The following is a 19,904-nucleotide window of genomic DNA, read 5'->3' on the forward strand; positions in this document are numbered from 1 at the left end:
CCCAGAGGTCCATGTGTCAAAGTCTTCCCCCTCAGCCTGGGGCTACTGGGAGGAGGTGGAACCTTTAGTGGGAGGGCCTGGCGGAAGGTTTTAGGTTATTAGGGAGTGCCCTCAAGCGGCCCTGTGAGATGTGGTTCTCTTCCTTCCTCCTTTAAAAAAATTTTTTTTTTTTTGCATCCTGGCCATAAAGTGAACAGCTACCGCACCATAGGCCCAGTAACAGAGCCCACTGATCAGCAAAAACACCCTCTCAAACTCTGAGCCAAAGTCAACCTTTCCTCTTTTTAAGTTAATTATGAGAGGTATTTTGTCACAGTAACAGAGAACTGACAAACACAGAGTATGTTTATCTCTCCCCTTCCCTACCCTTGCATGTGACAGACACGGCCAATCAATCCACGCACATTTTCCCAGGATGCCCAACCACGGCTTCAGAGTCCTTCATTGCAGTCTCTGGGAGCCCCAGGCACAACTGGAGCGAAAACCTATTTGCCACCCCTAACCAGGCCCCAAGTTGGGGGTTTGGCTGTGCATTCAGGACTTGAGGGGGTGATTATGGCAACAGGGACCATGTGACACAGTCAGTCCATAAACCTCCCCAGCTCATTAACCAGTCACCACGACAGGGGAGTGACACTCCTCCCCCTTCAATGGATGCCTCAAAGAGGGTTTTACCCAGTGGCTCCAGCAGCTGCCCCTTGCAGATGACAGCATGTTGATTCTATGAAACTTTGCATTGAGAACAGGGTGTGTGGCCCAGCACCAACTGTTTCCTGGGCATGTTCCAGGTGCTAGACACTGCCCCAGATGCTAGGGACACAATAGGGTGGCATACATGTAGCTGCCGTTTCTCATGCAGAGATGACGATCAAGTTCACAATTAAACAAGAAATAGCTAATTCCCAATGGCAGGAACAAATGGGAAGGAAGTAACCAGGTGATATGAAGTAGAAGATGGGGTGAGGGCTGGCAGTGACTGAGCTGGGGAATTTTGAATGATGACAAAAAACAGCCATGGGAGACCAAGTCGGGGAGCCTGCTGGAGGTACAGTATGTGCCAAGGCCCTGAGGTGGAAAGAGGCTGGCGGGTCTGAGGAGCAGAAAGAGTAGCAGGGGCTATGGATTCCTGAAGGGACTGGGGGTCACTCTCCAGGGGACTGACCAGCCTGGTCCCCACACTCACGTGCTCTCGATCAGCTGCTCCAGGTCCTGGACTTTGCGGCTCAACTCCTCGGCCGGCGGAAAGCTCTTGCCCACCTTCATGAAGAGAGCCGCGATCTTGTTGCTGCGCAGGAAGCCAGCTGCCCGCCGCCGCAGCCCGTGCAGGATGCAGGCCTCCACCGCGGCTGTGGGGACATGGCGGTCAGCAGCACTGACTCTCCTGCCCATGTTCCCAGCAGGGCTCAGAGCTTCAGTCAGACATGGGCTCCTTGGACAGCCAGTCCCCAGCATCACCTGCCTCCGGCTGCCCTGCACCCCAGCCGGCTTCCCCTTCTAATGAAGCAAGAGAGTTTAGTGGGTGACCCACAGTTGTGGCTCAAGGCTGGACCACCTCTACTCAGGTCCTCTGCTGGTCACTAGCCAGCTGTGTGACTGGGCAATGACCCCCTCGGTGTCTCGGCTTCCTCACCTGGAAAGGGCAGAAGTGTGAGCATTGGCCTCAGAGCTGCTGTTACGAGAGGAGAGAATGCATGGGAGTACTTAGCAGAGCCAGGCACACAGTGGGTGCTTTATGAATGTTAGCTATAGTGCTGTCAGAGAGGGAGAGATGGGCCATGGACTGCTGAGTCTACCTGGCCACGGAATATCAATATCGATATCATCATCATTGACACTGTGTCTGTAGCACAGCTAACACGTATGGGTCTCCTTTATTCTCTGCCAGGCCAGGGAAGAAAGGAAAACTATCCTCACTCCTCAGATGTGGACACTGAGGATCAGAGAGGTGAACTGAATGGCTCATGGCCACCCAGAAAATGAGTGATAGAGTCAGGATTCAAACCCAATCTGAGTTCAAGGTGTGCTGTACCTGAAACTCTTTTGGGGATTTCATAGCAATCTTCTCACTTCCGTTTTCCCTGGAAGTCCTTCCCAGCTCTCCTCAGAACAGGACACCTGGGTTATATATAGCCTGGTCTCTACCATTAACTCACTGTGTGACCTCATGCAAACCACTTTCCCTCTCTGGGCTGAAGGGAGTCATTCTGAGAAACTGGTCCTGTGCAGGCCATTCTGATGGCCTCTGGTACTTCTGGGAGCCCTCCATCTTCTCACCTTCTCCTCATGCCAGTATACAACAGGTACATCATTAATGCTTACTGAAAAAGTGAGTATATAACAGCAGCTACTCCTTATTGGGCACCTGCTGGGTGTCAGATGACTGTTAAGGTTTACCTCACTTAACTCTTGAGACAAAACCCACAAAGAGCCCTAGTGAGCCACGCAGGGTGGATGGCTCGGCCAAGGTCAAGAGCAAAGAGAGACAGGAAGAGGCTTTGGGTCAGTGGCTTGTCTCTGAGTTGGCAAGTACTTGTTTGAATGAATGTCCAAATCACACCATCCACTCTGCTCATGCATTTAAAATATTTTGGGTGAAACCGTTTTTACGATCTTAATTTTAACTTGTACGTATAAAACTTTCCACTTTGTTTATACTGAAATAAGTTGATCACCTTCAGGCTCTGTATACAGTGTTGGGTCCTTTCTGACAGAAGCTTCTAAGGAGAATGGATAAAAGAAACCTCGATGGGCCCTTCAAGCCTCCGTTGCTGCCATCTGATTTCTCTCATACAGAAACTATGGTCAGAGTTAGGGAACTATGACTATGCTTCTTATCACGTTCTCCTTCTCTAAGGCCTTAACTGATAGATATGTTAGCAAGTCTTGACATGGACATGTATGCTTTTTATTTGCAAATAAAAAAGTCCAGGAGAAAATAAAAAGCTACATAAATATAACAAAATATTAATGTTTCAAATAAACATAGGTATATAATATTCTCATATACATATGTACTTATTCATATGTACTCATATACACATATATGAAAATACATATATTTATATATACACCTATAAGTACCTGAGTGTGCATATATGTGTGTATATTTAAATAAACACATTCCACTTAAAAAATAAGACTTTGTGGGTGGCGGTGGCCCACACCTGCCATCCCAGGGACTCGGGAGGTTGAGGCAGGAGGATGGCAAGTTCAAAACCAGCCTCAGCAAATGTGAGGTGCTAAGCAACTCAGTGAGACTCTGTCTCTAAATAAAACACAGAACAGGTCTGGGATGTGGCTCAGTGGTGGAGGGCCCCGGAGTTCAATCCCTGATTCCTGCCCAAAGTCACCCAGCAAGAGGCAGACACAGGTATGTCTAGGTGAAAAGCAGGTGAACTGAGCCTCTGGTCCCCCAGGTCACGCGCATGCTCAGCATATTGTGAGCCCCTGCGTGGTGTCCCAGCCATGCACATGGAGCTGGTGGGCTGGCGGGTGCCCTTGCTCAGGCTCTTCCTGGGGCCGAAGTCATAGGGAGGGGGACTGCAGCAAGCCTTCACAGGAGACACTGCCGACATTGAAGACAAAGTTCCCAGGAAGGACGAGAATCACCCCCAGGGCGCACACTGACCTAGAGCTGAGTGCTGACTTCAGACTCACGCTAAGCCCCGTCTCTAGCCACCGTCAAAGCACAGCAGCACCTGGCAGTGCCATTATCCTGGAACCTGGCGAGCAGAGCGGGTTTAGCAGAGAAGTCTGAGTCACGCTCCGAGTACCAGGCCTGTGCCTTTGCTGAGCCAGCTGGCCATGGTCCCTCGGGAGGTGTCAGCGGCTCTTCACTCCCTGTCTTTAGAAAGTCCCCAGCCACCCTGTTCTTGTACCTCGCCAGCTCACAGCAGAGCAGGGAACCAGCACGGAGGTCGCTGCTCAGGGGCCAGGACACCACGGCTAGGCGTGTGGGTGGTGCCCACGTGAAGAGCTTCAGCCACCTCTCCAGGGGGGTGTGGAAGTCACTGTCAACTGCCTCTCTCACTATTCTGCATTTCCAGGTTCTCCAACTGAGTCCCTTCAGGATCCAAAATTAACTTGGGAGTCACAATGCAAACCATGACGCGCGATTCTGGCTGGAAGACGCCTTTCCTAAGGCAGCTCCCAGGAAAGGCCGCGGGTGGCCACCGACTCACCGCAGAAGGAGATGATGTGGCTGCTGTCTTCGTGGACAAACTTGCGCGTGACGGCCTCTTCCATGATCTGCTTCACCTGCAAGGCAGACGGAAGAGACCTGTGCCACCAGGGCAGCTCCCCAGAGGGCTGTGCTGCTCCCCGGAGCCTTTCCAGGTCAGATGTCACACCAAATGTCCTCTCTTCCCTGACCACAGCAGCCCATATCCTGGCCCTTACCACGGGTCCTTCACAGTACTCACTGCCCTTCCTGTTCTTTCTCTCTATGGGCTTACTGTCTGCGCCCCCCCCCCCCCACAGCAGACACCTCCTCTCCTGTTTTCACTGCAGTATAACCAGAACATAGTAGGTGCTCAGTAAAGATCTCAAAGAGAGGGTATTTGGATGAGTCAGGTGGGCAAAGGAACCAGGAGGGGTGGCGTAGACGCTCAGCCCTGGCATCCAGTAGACCTGGGTTCGAATCTCTGCTTGGGTACCTCCCACATGGGTTTGTGAACTCACTGTGGGAAATGGAGGCTCTGCAGGGGAAGCAATTGCCCAGGGAGATGAAGCTGGCCAGAGAGGGGACAAAAGTCCACCTCGGGCCCCACGCCCCAGGCTGTGGGCTTTCTCACTATACCTGCTCGCTCAACAAATATTACCTGAGGTCCCCGATGTGCCAAGCACAGGGGGCAGTGGGAAAGGGCAGACAGGCCTCTGCTCATGTAGTTCCCCCTCTGGTGGCTTCACTGGATTCTAGATCCCAAGCTGCTCTAGTCACTATGGGATTTGAGCAAAGCCCTGTCCTCTCTGGGCCCACATACCCACCTTGAGATGGAGGGTGTCAAAAGAAGACCATAAAGGCCTGCTCAGCTCTGAATCACGGGGCTGTTGGGTCAGGGAGGAGGGGGAAAGTTCAGCACTGCCCAGGTCCCTTCCCCATGGCCTCTGCATGCAGTCTACAGCACATCCGGGCACCTGCTGAGGGCAGTGCAGGGCTCACTGCCCCCTCTCCCTTACATCTGGATGTCTCCTGGGATGAGGGCAGAGCTCAGAGCACTGGCTGTGGGCTACGGAGGAACACAGGCCCACTCAGAGCTGGCCGCTGGACCACCCCTCCATCCTGTCAGCACCAGCCCCGGGAACAGCTCCCGACCTCCAGCTCAGAGAGCTCAGGCTGGGTTTTGCCTGTAGCGTTTCTAAGTGTGAAAACCCACCAAGACCCTGGGGAGCGGGTCTTGTTTTACAGATGGGAAAACCGAGGCTCATGGAGGTGAAGTGGCCCAGCCAGTGTCACAGAGCCAGGAAAAGGCAGAGCTGGAATTCAGACTTAAAAAGATCTTTCCATTTCCCGCTGCCATATCCTGGTCCTTGTAGCAACTAGCTGTGTTCCCTCAGGCAAATCACATCACCTCTCTGAACAAGGTAGGGAATATCAGGTCCTAAGTGCAGAGCCCGGCACATAATGAGCCTGTGACAAATGTCACCTCTGCCTGGAGCCTCACCTGCTTCCTGTTACCGTTTTTTCTGGCCCTGGCTGGAGTGTCATCCTTCAGGACGTTACATTCCCTTGCTGGCGTTCCCACAGCAGCTGCGTTCCCAACACTGATCAGACTTGCAGTGCTCTGGTCCGCACCTAGCTCCCCTGCCAGGTTCTGAACCCCGTGAGGACAAGCACTCTGTGACTCCCAGCTTTAGCACTATGGCAACCTGCACCCCGAGTTCTGGCGCACAGTAGGTACTCAATAAATGGTGAATGCGTGCCTCTGCCAGGCCGGCCCACTCTGCACCCTGGCCCAGCCTCTGGCCTAGGCGGCAGTCTCTGGGGACCCCTGCTAACATGACTCCCGCCCAAAGGTGCACACTCCAGCCCTTTCCATGGCTGACCCTTCTTAGGCAGGTTGTCGCTCTCCTGCCAACACCCTCCTGTTCTCCAGAAGCCGCCATCTGCCTGTCACTCTCTGGAGTGGCTCTGACGCAGGCCCTGCCACCCACCTGTGTCCTCCCTTATGGTGGCTGCAGAGAGCACCAGGCCCCATCTGCTCCACGTCCCCAGAAAGAAGCAATGAGCTCCCTCGGAACAGCCAAATCCTCAGTTCTCACTCAGAGCTCAGGGAGGAAGGGAGGGGCCAGGCGGGGAAAGTCCTTGTTGTCACCATTCAGTCAGTGGCCTTGGGCTGCCCCTTACCATTCAGGCTTCAAAGACCTGCCCGACTCCCACTTTCTAGGATGCCACCTCCTGCCCTTCCTTTCCTATCACTCCTCTCCCAACCCTGGGAATCTGATCCTGCAATGTCACCTCTCCCACTCTGATAGGCTGAGTTGAGTCTTTCTCCCGAACCCCAAATTCATATATTGAAATGTTCTTAACTCCTGGTAGCTCAGAATTGGCTGCCCAGAAGATGAGACCTTCACCGAGGTGACTGAGGTAAAATGAGGTCATTAGGGTGGACTTAATCTGAAATGACTGGTATCCTCACAAGAAGAGGGTACCAGGACACAGACACCCACCCCGGGAAGACCATGTGCGGACACAGGGAGGTGGCGGCCTTCTCCATGCTAAAAGAGCGGGGCCAGAGCAGACCCAGGTCACAGACCGCAGTAGGAACCGACCAGACAGCTCGATCTGGGATTTCTGCCTCCAGAACCAACACAGAATACATCTGTTTGTTAAATGGCGTGTTCTGTGGTGTTCTGTGGCATGTCTGCCCTCAGTGTCATTGTTATTATCACATCCTCATCCCCACGGTTGAGCCACCCACTGGAGACACTCAGCTGCAGCCTTGAAGGTCAGGGGTGCCCTCAGGTGCACAGAGCCTCCTCCCAGTCTCACTCCTTCCCAGTGTGGCCACATCCAACCACTGATGGGGGCACCTTCTCCCCCCTCAGGACAGCTGGACAGGCAGTCCCAGCTCCCTCAGAGGGACATCAGGGCTTCCACTGAGATGGCATCATGGTCCACTGTCCCTGCCCACTCCCATTTGCTGACTTTCCTTCCCTGCCGTCGATCCCAAGAGTGTGCCTCATAAACCCCCTGCACACGAGCCCCCCTCAACCGGGACTGCCACGCTGTGGCGTGGACGGTCAGAACAGCGGTGAACACAGGGCAGGTGCAAATGCTGCGAATGGAGGTGCAACTGCCCCTGAATTCACCTGGGCAGGAGGTGGAGGCTGGGCCCTCTCACCAGCCCTCGGGTATGGAGCTACAGGGATGGAATCAGAGAGTCCTGCCCCCGAGGGGCTCCTAGTCCACTGAGTCCTGGGGCTGATGAGGTGCCCAGCAGATGCCCCACTCCTGGTCCTGCTGCGCCCGCCTCCCCTGGACCAGTTTAGAAATGCAAATTCCTGGGTCCCGCCCAAGAACTACTGAGCCGGAAAATGTGCGGCATTTCTCAAGCCTTCCAGGTGATTCTGAGAGATGCCCAAATTGGATTAGAGAACTGGAGGGGAAGAGGAAGAGGAAGGAGAGGGAATGTGGAGGAGGAAGGGGAAAGGAAGAAATTCAGCAGCCAGGACTCTTGCAGGACCCTCCCCACACTGTCACCTTCTGGTCACTTCTCCCTCCAGCCCCTTCCAGCCCTAAGGGTGGTGATGATCCCTGGCTCCCTGCTGTTACTAGCCAGGGGTGCTATGTCCTGCTTTGCAGATTCCCAGCCTCCTTCCCACTGGAGTCCACAGTCCCCCTGTTAAAGCTGCCTGCCGTCATGGCTGAGTTCGGGGGACCATCTGATTCCTACTGCATCCTGACTCTATGCACAAACCCTCTCAAGTCTGAGCGTGCAGAGTGGAGAAGACCGTCTGCTTCCAGCTGTGGATCTTGGAACTCAGAGTGGTTAAGCCCTCCCCTGGGTCACATGGTAGGGAGGAGCCCAGGGCTGTCTGGCCCCAAGCCTCTCACCTGGGCATGGATCCAGGGCAGGGTGACAAATGGAGGTGGGGAGCCAGCACCACGGGCGTGTGCAGGTGAGGACCTCCTACCTCCAAAGCCTAGCTATCAGGATCTCAGAGGAAGTTAATAACCGCAGGCAGCCCGAGGCCAGGGAGGAAATTAAAAAGGCTGGTGACTAGAGCTGGGGACAGATGCCCAGCACAGAAGGTGGCTGTGAGACTCTCTCCATGCATCAGAAAGAGGCTGCTGTCCACCCCAAGGGGAGGAAACCACCTGGGACGGACCAGAGTGTGGGCAGGCAGGGGCCACAGCCCTGGGGGAGGAAGATCCAGAATCTAGCTCAACTCTTTCTCCCCCACAGGGGTGGGCTGGAGCAGTGACGGCAGCAAGGTCCCCTGGTTCAGCGCGGCCCCCTGGCTCAGCACGACCAGCAGGCTTTTCTAGGCTCTGCCTCAGGAAGTGCAGAGGAGGGGGTGGTGCCACTCTGGAGCCACCCAGACCGGCCCCAGCACCCCAGCGCAGCCACTCCAGTCCTGCATGAGTGTAGCCGGTCATGCCCTGCTGGCACCTCAGGGGCTCCTCTGTGAAGAGCGGCAGGGATATTACATGAGATGTACTGTGTGAAACAGCAGGAAGGGCTTGCACACAGTGGGGGTTTTATGATGGCAGTGCTCAGCACTCATTATTTCTGAGCACTCACTTTGTGCCAGGGACAGTGTGTAAGCACAGTTCTAATGAGGTTATTTCCAAATGATTCCACTTTACAGGTGGGGAAACTGAGGCACAGATCTTAAAAGATAACCCACACATGGTTATACAGAGGCGGCAGGAGGCAGACCAAGGGCCTCATCCTAATGGATACCTTGTCCACAGCAGAAAGCAAAGGCCATTTAGAACAAATGCTTTTGTTACCTCTCCAGCTTAGAGTGAGAGGAGGCTTACTGAGCATCTACTACGTGCCAAGGGCTTTATTCAGTCCTCACAAGAGTACTAATGATTATCCTCATTTTAAAGGTACATACATCTGGGGCAGCTCAGCGATACAGCACGTGTGAGGCCCTGGGTTCCATCCCCAGCATCAAAAGAAATACAAGATGTTTAATCAAGTCTCAGAGGGTTTATGCACAACTCCCAGGGTCACACTGCCAGGAAAGGGCACAGCTGGGGCTTGAACCCAGGTCTCTGTGAAGCTTCATCTCCAGCCCCATCCAGTACTGGATCATCTTGAAACCCAAGATACCTGGAAACCTGTGAAAAGGGACCCTTCAGTCTCCCCAACTTGGGACCAAAAGAAACACTGAATTTTAAGTCAGGAGACTCAATGTGAGGCTTCCTGGGTCAGACTCTGCCAGCCACACCCTGTGAGCCTCTTCCAGAGAGGGGGACCAAAGGTCAGAGAGGTCAGGAAGATCTTACTCCTTACAAGGCCCCCCAGCATCTGCTTGCTTCCTCCAATGATGGGGAGCTCACTCTTTTTGGAGCCAGCTCATTAGCATTCAGGACAAGTGTCAGAATGCAGAGTCGCTGGCCTGGGGTCGGATCCTTGGCCACTCACTGTCTGTGTGACTTGGGGCATGTTTCCATTCACAGTCTGTTAAGTGGTAGCAGCAGCCTGACCTATGGGAGGATGTAAGGCTGGACTGAGATCAGCAAGACAGTGCCTGACACTCAGGATGGGCCCCACAAACTACACACGACAAACACACAAGCTTGGGGAGACACGGACTCCAGGGCTCATGCATGGCTGACGTGAGGTGGTCACTAGATGAGAGCTAGCTGTGGAGAAGCTCTTCAGTGCGGCTCCCTCTTGCCTGAGCTTCCAGGCCCAGGCCAGCAGGCATAGCTGGCCTGCTCTGGGCACTGCCCCACCCCTCCACCACAAGCCTCTGACCACCTCCCACCCCACCCTGCCTCCATTCAGAGGCCACGCTGAGATCCCTCCCTCCCTCCACCTGCAAATATTTAAACAGCATAAAAGTAGAATTAACCTCAGGAGGGAGTTAGGGCAGACGGGAAACCTGGCCAGTCATGGGTTCCTCACACCTGCCACCTGCCCATGTCCAGGTACCCTCATGCCCAGCCAGGCTCACAGTCAGGTCACATCCTCCCTGCCCTGCTGTGCTAGGTCCTGTTTATTCGTCTGAGCCCCGGATGGGGCTGCCCGGCCCTAGGGTACAGGGTGACTGTGAGGCGGACGGAAGACACAGGGAGAGGGGCTCAGCAGGGCCCAGCACACAGCTGGCCCAAGTCAAGGAAGGCACAAGCAGGAATGAGACCTCAGGAGCTGCCAGGCAGGCCAGGTCAAGCTCCAGCTCTGCTCTCGGGTGACCTCAGACCTCAGTTTCCTGGTGGTGACGTAGGAATGCTGCCTGCACACTTTACAGGGACGCTCTGGGAGGCTCTGTGAGCAAGGTCTGCCCAGCTCAGAACAAGGCCAGGCACACCGTGAGTGCTTGTAATAGGCATCCCAGACAGCAGTGTCCCCCATTCAGGGGTCCACACTTCTCCCATGGAGGGGCTGCCTGATCACCCTGTCTAAAATAGGGTCTCCTGCGAGCCACCTTCCCACCACCTCCCCTCGCACCCTGCTTGCTCCTTTTAGGGCTCACGGCTTGATGCTCTTCAAACATCTCTGGGCTTATCTGTTTAACACCCATCTCTCCCAGGAAGACCTGGAGCCACAGCATGCAGCAGGCACTCAATATGTTGGTGACCACTGCGATCATACACCTCCCAGCAGCCCATGCTCCTGGGTCTCTGCCCCACCAAGCTCTCTTCGCTGCCGATCACACTGACAAGTTTAAGACCAGAGTCGCTGGAGTTTTTCTACAAAGGATCAGACAACAAATCTTTTGGATTTGGGGTAAGACTTGCAGATAAACTATGGGATGCTCAGATAAATCTAAATTTCAGATTTATAAAGGAGATCTCTTTTAGGAAAAGCATCTTTCGAAGGTGGCCTGGAGCGTTGCAGGCTCTTTGCTGCTGTCCATGCTCAACTGTGTATTCTATAGTTTTATTTGCTGACTTTGGCAAATTATTTTTATTTGCTGAATCTGGGAAACCTATTTTCGGCTACATGTAGTCTAAATCACATGGTCTCCTTTGTTTTTTGTTTATAATCCTTTAAAAAAAAAAGCACTCCCGGCTTAAAGGTGAACACGCAGACTGGGTTTGACCCAGAGGGACCAGCGCAGGGCTGTGGTGCCTAGTGAGGACCTAAGCGGAAGGTACCAGGGTCGCAAGGGCTCCTCAGAGGCAAGACGTCTCCACTGGACTCAGATCCCTGCCTTGCCCCATCTGGGTCTCAGATGATTGGCACCTGGCAGGGGACAGGAAGAGCGATAAGGGTAGGGTGAGTGATGCTTGGCCTCAGGGGCCCTGATTTTTACCTCCACAAGAGAATCACAGAGGACAGGAGGCTATCAGGGTGCCTGGAGGGCTTTGCAGGTGGCTTTAAAAACACCTGAATGTGAACAAAGTGGGGCAAAGAACGGGTGACTCAAATGCTCCTTGGCAACCCCTGGAGCAAGGGGCTGAGCAGTCACCAGGCGTGGCCACCCTGCCTGCCTCAAGGGCACCTGGGCTTATGGGGTAGGGCAGAGGCCTTCACAGGCCACATTGACAGCTACCTGGACCACTGTACTGTGAACCCAGGTTCCTGACGGTGGCAGGGGCCAGGGCCTCACCTCCATACCTTTGCTCATGGAGGGCCTCCGGCCAAGTTCTGTCCAAGCTGACCAACTGCTTGGCTTCAAGCTCAGCCAAGTCATCACCTCCTTCTAGAAGCTTCTTAGACTCTTCCTACACCCTATTCTGTGTTCCACTAACACTTTTTCCTTTCACTTGTCACAAACTCTCTTTGCTGCCGATCACACTGACAAGTTTAAGACCAGAGTAGCTGGAGTTTTTCTACAAAGGATCAGACAACAAATCTTTTGGATTTGGGGTAGGACTTGAAGATAAACTATGGGATGCTCAGATAAATCTAAATTTCAGATTTATAAAGGAGATCTCTTTAGTAAAAGCATCTTTTGAAGGTGGCCTGGAGCGTCGCAGGCTCTTTGCTGCTGTCCATGCTCAACTGTGTTTCTCTGGTGTCTCCTGAACGCATAGTGAGAGAGACATGAGCTGAACCATGAGAATGGATAACAGTAACAGCCTAAGGCTAGTTCCCTACAGCAAAAAGCTTGGTTCTATGGGAACAGATGACCAAGAAACCAGACCTGACAGGGCAGCGGGGAGGTCAAGGAGGGTTTCCTGGAGGGGGTGATGGGTCAAGATCTGAAATAGAGGCAGAAATTACTTTTCTGGGCCTCAGTTTCTCCACCTCTAAAGCAGAGAGGCCTTGTGCTTTTCCTAGAGACAACTTGAAGTCAAGAACAGATGGATGGACAAGGTGCAGAGAAAGCACTATGTGGAAATGGCTGTCAGCTTTGAGGTTTTTCACTTGTTATGGGCAAGACAGGGAGGAGGGGAGAGCTAGGAGGGGCTGGAGCAGGGCCAGTGGTGGCGGTGAGGATGGGAGGATTTGGGGAAGTTCAAGGCACAGACTGGGGGATGAAGGGGAAGGGGCGGTGCCAACCTGCCAGACCTGGCTGTTTCCATGGGTGGCTCAGTGTTCCTTTCCCTCTGAATCCTGTCCTCTCCCTCCCCGCACCCTGAGCTGCTCACAGGTGTCCTTCCTTCTGCCTGACCCACAGGATTCCCACTTCCTCATACAGTCCCTCCACTTGACCTCCTCCCACTCCAATCTGTCCCCAGCTCTGGATGAATTCCTGAGCCACAACCACCTCCTCATTCTTCTCCGAGGCCCCCACCTCAAGTTGATGCCCCCCCCTTCCAAACCCCTATCGACAGGCCTCCAATGCATGGTTATGCACACCAGGCTCTGGAACCAGACTTCCAGAATTCCAACCCCAGCTCTTGCAGGCATGGCCTCGGCTAACCCATAACTCATGTCCTTTCCCTTGGCCTCACCTTCGCCACCAGTGAAATGGGCAATATTAGTTTCTGTGTCAGAGGCATAAGAGGATCAGCTGACCCTCCGTATCCAACTATTCTATATCTGCAGATTCAACAAACTGGTATTGAAAATATTTTTAAAAGTTATTTTTCTCAACTTATTCCCTAAATAACAGAGCATAACAATTGTTCATATAGCACTTGTATTGCATTAGGTATTATAAGGTCCTGTAAGACACCTAGGGAGATTTGGGACAGGCCTAGGTTATATGTAAATATTCTGCCCTTTTATGTAAGGGACTTGAGCATACAAGGATTTGGGCACTGCAGGGGTCCTGGAACCTACCTCCCAGGATAGGAGAGGTCACAGGACCTTTTAAGCATTGAAAGCAATAGCTGCTGCATAGTTAAATGTCCGTACAGTTGTTTTAGTAGCACCACCCAGCACCAACCTCTACAGTGCTCACTGTTTCTGGCCCATGCTCAGGGACATGATTTCTTCAACTCTTCATGGTAACTCAATGAGATGGGTACACCCCCTTTTTATAGATGAGGAATCTGAGTCATGATCAGATGAAATGACTTGCCACAGAATACTCAGCGTGAAATGCCAGGGTGGGAATTCAAACCCTGGCTTATCTGTCCCACACCAAGCCTGAAACACAGTAGGTGCACTTATTACTCATTCAATAGATCCCTATGGGTGCTCCATAGGAGTGGGTGCTTCCCATGCAAGTCCAAAGATTCCCAGCAACTATGCAACCTAGGTGTCGCTGTTACCATTCCCAAGTTCCCTAAGAGGCTGCTGACCTGGGGAGGCAAGACCCACTGGGCCTGTGAGGAGACTGCACTTTGCATCCGTTGGAGCCCCAGGTTGCTCTGTCTAGGTGGCCAGTGCACCTGCTCCCTCAGCTCACTGCAGCTGAACGTCATGGTCATGGCCAATTCCCTGCTCCCAGAGCCAGGGCCCAGCAGCACCTGCCACTTCTGCCCTAGGCCAACAATTTTCAGTCAAGCTCTCCCAGCACACCTGGCACTTCCCACCTCTCTCCAGCCCCAAGCAAGACCTCCAAAGAGCACAGTCCTAACAAAGACAAATCTCCACCTTTCAATGCTTATTACTAAGCGAAGAGGCTGATCTGCAAAGGCTGCAGATGACATGATCCAACCGGATGGCATTCGGGAAAGGAGAAGGCTAAAGAGACAGGGCAGAGATCAGGGGTCACCAGGGGCTGGAAGAGGATAAGATGAGCAGGGGGAGCATCAGGGCATGTGGGCAGTGGAAATGCCGTGCGAGAGGGCAAAGGTGGTACAGGTCAGTATACAACCGCCCAAGCCCACAGAATGTGCATCAGCAAGAGTGAAGACTGAGGTAAGCCACAGCCTCCAAGTGACAATGACGTGTGTTCCTGAATTGTAACAAATGTGCCTCTCTGGTGGGCACTGACGGCAGAGGAGACTGTGCACATGTAGGGAGGGGGACACTGGGGAAATCCCTGTACCTTCCCCTCCATTCTGCTGTCAACCAAAAACTGCTCTACAAAATTGTCCATTAAAAAAGAAAAAGAGAGCCAGGCAGGGTGGCCCATGCCTACAATCCTAGTGGCTGGGTGTCTGAGGCAGGAGGACCAAGAGTTCAAAGCCAGCCTCAGCAACTTAGTGAAGCCCTAAGTAACTCAGCGAGACCTGGTCTGTAAATAAAATAAAGAAAAAAATAATCTGGGGATGTGGCTCAGTAATTCAGCACCCCTGGATTCAATCCCCAGGACCAAAGAAAGAAAAGAAAAAGAAGGAGGAAAAAGAGGAGGAAGTGTGCTTTGTCTGCACGGGGGTGGGGGAGGCTGAGGGCAGGCAGCCAGAGCTCAGGGCGAACAGATCCAGCGCCTATTTCCAAACCTGCCTCTCCACAGCTCAGCACAGCATGGCTTGCAAGGGGCTTTGGGGGTCTTTGCAGAGATGGTGCCTGATGGTAACAGCTCAGAAGCTTCCCTGCCACCTCCCCAGGAGGCCATGGGGGAAGACGCAGGGTCAGGAGGGCCCATCTCTCTGTCTGTTCTTGACCTGTCCCTACCTCCCTGCACCTCACTCCTGCCGCCTTACTTTCCCTAAAGTCTGCCAGCTGCTTGCTGCCTGAGCACCTTTGCACTGCCCTTTCCACTTCTTGGCCAAGCAGCTCCTGTCCATCAATAAGCTCTCAGCTCCCAGGACACCTCCTCTGAGAAGCCCATTCTGACTGCCACCCAGGAACACCCTGACCCTCTCTCCCCCCTTTCTGTCTCTTCAACCATTTCTGAATTCATCCTATTTCTTCATCAGTTTGCTTGTCCTCTCTCAGACCCTCCTTCTAGACCGTGGGCTCCAGGAGGACAGGGGCCTTCCCTGTGCTCACTGTGGTCTCCCCAGCTCCCCCAGGATTACAGGAGCTTGGAGGATGCTGGTGAGTGACCATATTCATTGCAGGGGGGAATGCCCGCCCTCCACCCTTCCTGCCACTCCACACAGCACAGGTAATGACAGCCGAGCCAGGGCTGGAGGGCATCCTGCAGCCCCAGAACAGGTGACAGCAGGGAGGGGACACGGGGATGAAAAGGACAAAGCAGTGCCCTGGGTCGTCAGAGTGCAACAAAAGTCCTCCCTCCAGCTCCTCCCCGCTGAACCTGCCCTCAAGGTGGGTGTTGGGACATAAGGAGAAGCAAAGGCCTCTGCGCTAGCTCCAGCCTGGCTCTGGTTAATGGTTCACTGTCTTGCTATCAACAGGTGTTGGGAACTGTCCCAATAGTGTGAGGACCGGTCACCTTGCCAAGAACCAGGAGGGTGTTCAGGGCCTGGGGACGAGGCTCCTACATCCATGTCTCCACTTGTGGTCCTGTCCAGTCCTTCAGACAGCCCTCCAAGGAGGCTCCCCTGGTGCTCACCTGGGGGCATCATGGCATAAGAGTCCATAAGGCTGACCCCCGCCCCCCGCCCATGCACAGACAGTCACCCATGGAGACTGTGGAGCTGTGACTGTGATCCCCATCTCCACGCCATCTCCCCCCACTCCCAGACACTAGCCAGCACGTCCCAGGCTCTGGCTCCAGACACCCCAGAACGACCAGCTTCCTCATGTTCACCCACTGCTCCTGGCGGGGCTTCCCTGGCAACACGCCACATCTCCCCTCATCCAGGGGCTCAGGACAACTCCACGGCAGGGCCAGGAGGCTCCCCGCAAAGAGCTTGTCCCTTTGGACATCAAGAAATACCCCTTGCATTCAACATATAGCACAGCTCTGGGGCCTGCAGCACCCCCACCCAGGGCTTACCCAGCTGAGCAAGCTCATGCTCTGACAGCAACTGCAAAGTCAACTGTGAGCACAGGGCAGAAACTGACCCCCTGCAGCTGAGTCCATCTTGCTCCCACTGGAGTGATCGAAGCAGTCCTTCCTGCATACAGATGGCACCACTAGAACAGGTCAGCAACACTGCTGCACAAGGGAAAAGAGACTGTCATCCCAGAGGTTCAGGTGCTACTAAATGGGCAGGACCACAATTTGAACCCAGGACTGTCTGATTCCAAAGTCTGGCCCTTTGCCAACTCCAACTCCACACTCCCAGCATAGGTCACAACCACCTATGGGCTGTTGGTTGCAGCTGCAGAGCAAGGTAAAGCAGGGTTTGCAGCCAGACCCTTGGGTGAACTACTCACCATCTCTGGGACCTTTGGAAAGTCACCTGTCATCTCTGTGCCCCAATTTCCTAATCCCCAAGAGAAGGTGTTTTATTCACTGCACAGAGCATGGGGGTAGTTAAATGAGATTGTCCACAATCTCCGTTTCTGATGTTTTTTCTTTGTTTGTTTGTTTTTTAAGCCTTTATTCTCTTAAAATATTTTTAGCTGAGCCCTGGGTTTTCTGGAGGGGAGCAGGACTCCCAAGGCCTTATCAGCTACTATGTTTTGTTACATCTTAAATGCAGACTTGGCAAATTCTAAGTAGAGGAAACAGACAGGGCCTGGTCACAGAGGGTGGCGCTGGCCAATCAGATGAGCTGAGATTCTCAGACTCCTGCAGCTCTAGAACCCTCTCTGCTTAGAAAGCAGGAACAAGGGGCTGTGAGCAGGGATCTCCTAGGAGTCACATAGTTGTTAGGAACACAGGCCTAGGAACAAGGATTCAGTCCATGTCCTGCCACAACAGGGTTCTGCACCCTTAGCAACTGAAGGCCTGAGAGGTGACAAAAGTGCCCTTTAGTACTTGCTAACCTATGATTAAATGCTCCCCCCAAGCTCCTATAGCACCCCATGAGGCTGATGCAGGGACACCCAACACCCAACGGCACAGGAGACACAAGGAAGCAAGACAGCCAGGCCCTTCTTGCCACCCTCGCCACTGAGAACCAGAGCATCAAGTCTGCCACAGGTGCCCAGGACTATCTGAAACTCCCAGGAGCTGCACTGCCAGAGGCCTGAAAAAGCCTCAAAATGCATTACGTGGACAAGACTGCATTGCTCATGAGAAGTCCTGCCCCCGTGAGCCTGCACACACAGGCTCATTTAAGTCAATCCAACAGGACTCAGGGACCCAGAAATGTCCGTCTTGGACGTTCTGGACCCATCCAACGGCCAAACCTTCTGCAGCGCCTCCTCTGCATGGAAGGGAATAAAGGCTGGGCCTGCAGTTCGCAGCCCAGAGTCAAAATTCTACAAAGAACAGGCAGAAGTTTCCTCTCTGGCCTGACACCCTGGGGACCGTGCTTCCTCCCACTGGTACTTGCATGTTCCTCCTCTGGTCCAAACTCCCCGAGGGCTCTCATGTTACCCGGAGTGAGGACCAAAGACTTCAGCAGCCAAGAGGCTTGGCATGGTGGGCCCTGTTCTTTCTCTGACCTCATCGTCACTCTCCTTCACTCTGCTCTGGTTGCATTGGCCACCTTGCTACTCTGTCTTCCCAACTCAAGGTCTTGCAGGTGTTGATAATTCTGCCAGGAACACCCTTCCTGCAGAAGTGTATGTCCTTCCTTCCTTCAACGCTCTGCTCAAACATTATCCCTCAGAGAGGCCAAGCTGACCACCACCTCTGCTGAGCCCCTTCCCTCTCTTCCAGCCTTTATATTTCCTATGGCACTTTTATCATATATATCACTTTTCCTATATATCACCTTTGATATGTATTATGTATCTACATGTTCCCAGGCTGGATTGTACATTCAATGAAAGCATGTGAATAAGTGCTCAATCTGCATCTTCTGGAACAGGGTCTGGGACACAGTAGATGCTCAATAAATATTGATGGAAGGAGGGCAAGGAGGGAGAGGGGAAAGAAGGAAGTTTTCTTTTATGATCCAGCAGACAGTGTCCACTCTCCTTCTTGCGGTCAGCTGAGACATCCTGGAGGAGAGCTCTAAGCAAACCCTCTCTTGCTCTCCCATCTCCTATAGCTCTTGCTCCCTGCTGAGGCGAGCACAAGTGCTGCAGCCTGGCTCATCCAGTCCTGCACAGACTGGGAGGAAGCAGCCTCCTGCCTCATCTCCTTCCTCTGCACGTACCTGTCCTCAAGTCATGTTCCTGGGGTCTTGGCTGAAGTTCAAAGCTCCCTCTAGCTGCCCTCTCTTGCCAGGGTCACAAGAGCCTGTGAAAATGGTGCTTGAATCCTAACTGCTCCATACTGGCCGTGTGACCTCGAAGCAGGCTGCTTCACACCTCTGTCCCTCTGGCTCCTCACATATCTAGTAAAGGAGATGAGGGTTCTCCTCATGGGGCTGTGATGGGGAGTGAAGGAGATATGGCTTGGGATCTTCTTGGCTTGGTGCCCAGCACCCTGTAACCCTCCCATGAGCTGGGAGGAATTAGGCAATGCTAGCATTAGCACAGAGTGAGCTGGGGTTGTGGCCTCACCTAGCACGTGCGAGGCCCTGGGTTCGATCCTCAGCACCACATAAAAATAAATAAATAAAAGTAAAGGTATTGTGTCCAACTACAACTAAACAATAAATATTAAAAAAATATTAGCACAGAGTTTGGCCTTGCTGGTGGCTAGAGCCACTTTACAGGTGAGACACTGAGGCGGGCTCAGGAAGTCTGTCCCAGACAACACAGCTGGGCAATCACAGATCCCACTTTTTCTCTGAACCCCCAAAATGCATAGGAAACAATTTAAAAGAATTGAGAATGAGTTACTCAAGAAGAGGACGTGCACATCCGACTAGCTAGAAGGGGCGTGGTGGCGTGGGGTCCATCAGCATCAGGTGACAGCAGCTTTCCCAGATTTCAGTACAGTTTGAGCATTTCTAATCCAAGAGTCTCAAACCTGAACTTTTCTGATGTGAATGTGATGCCACAAGTGGAAAATTCCACACCTGACCTCATGTAACAGTTCACAGCAAAATACAGGTTCACTAAGAGTCCTGTGTAAAGTTACCTTCAGCATAAATGGCTTTTCATTCACATAAATGAATTTCATGTGTAGAAATGGGTCCCATCCCTAAGTTACCTCATTTTGTATATGCAAATATTCCAAAATCTACCCCCCCCCAAAAAAAAAAAAATCAAAACCATGTCTGGTGCCCAGCATTTTGGAAAAGGGACAGTATAACCATTCTGGGCTGGATCCTCCCTGTGGATGATGTGGTTGGGGTGGGAAGAATCTTGTGTAGTGCAGGATGTTGTGAGCTCCATGCCTGGCCTCTTCCTGCTGGATGCTGTGGGGAAGTCCCAGCTGTGACAACCAAAATGCTTCAGACATTGCCAAAAGTTCCCTGGGGTAGGGTCACCATATTTAGCAACACATACTAAAAACATATTGACTGTTTTTTTCTGAAATTCAAATTTAATGGGCCATCTGTATATTATCTGGTGACCCAACTTTGCGGGAAGGACAAAGCTACTGCCCTGGTTCATGAAGAAAGACTGGGTTGG

General features: G+C 52.9%; 1 protein-coding gene across 1 annotated transcript in view; it reads right to left on the reverse strand.

Moving 5' to 3' along the window:
• Positions 1-4,253, reverse strand: part of Sgsm1 (small G protein signaling modulator 1) — a 57,521-nt gene extending 53,268 nt beyond the window's left edge. The window contains exons 1-2 of the mRNA XM_027955876.2: positions 4,182-4,253; positions 1,184-1,346 (exon numbers count right to left, since the gene is read on the reverse strand). Coding sequence (XP_027811677.2) covers positions 1,184-1,346; positions 4,182-4,245 — 227 coding nt within the window. The 5' untranslated portion in view covers positions 4,246-4,253. The remainder of the gene's footprint in view (positions 1-1,183; positions 1,347-4,181) is intronic.
• Between the last annotated feature and the right edge of the window lie 15,651 nt (positions 4,254-19,904).

The sequence above is a fragment of the Marmota flaviventris genome, chromosome 1 (assembly GCF_047511675.1).
Source record: "Marmota flaviventris isolate mMarFla1 chromosome 1, mMarFla1.hap1, whole genome shotgun sequence".
In the NCBI taxonomy this organism is placed as follows: domain Eukaryota; kingdom Metazoa; phylum Chordata; class Mammalia; order Rodentia; family Sciuridae; genus Marmota; species Marmota flaviventris.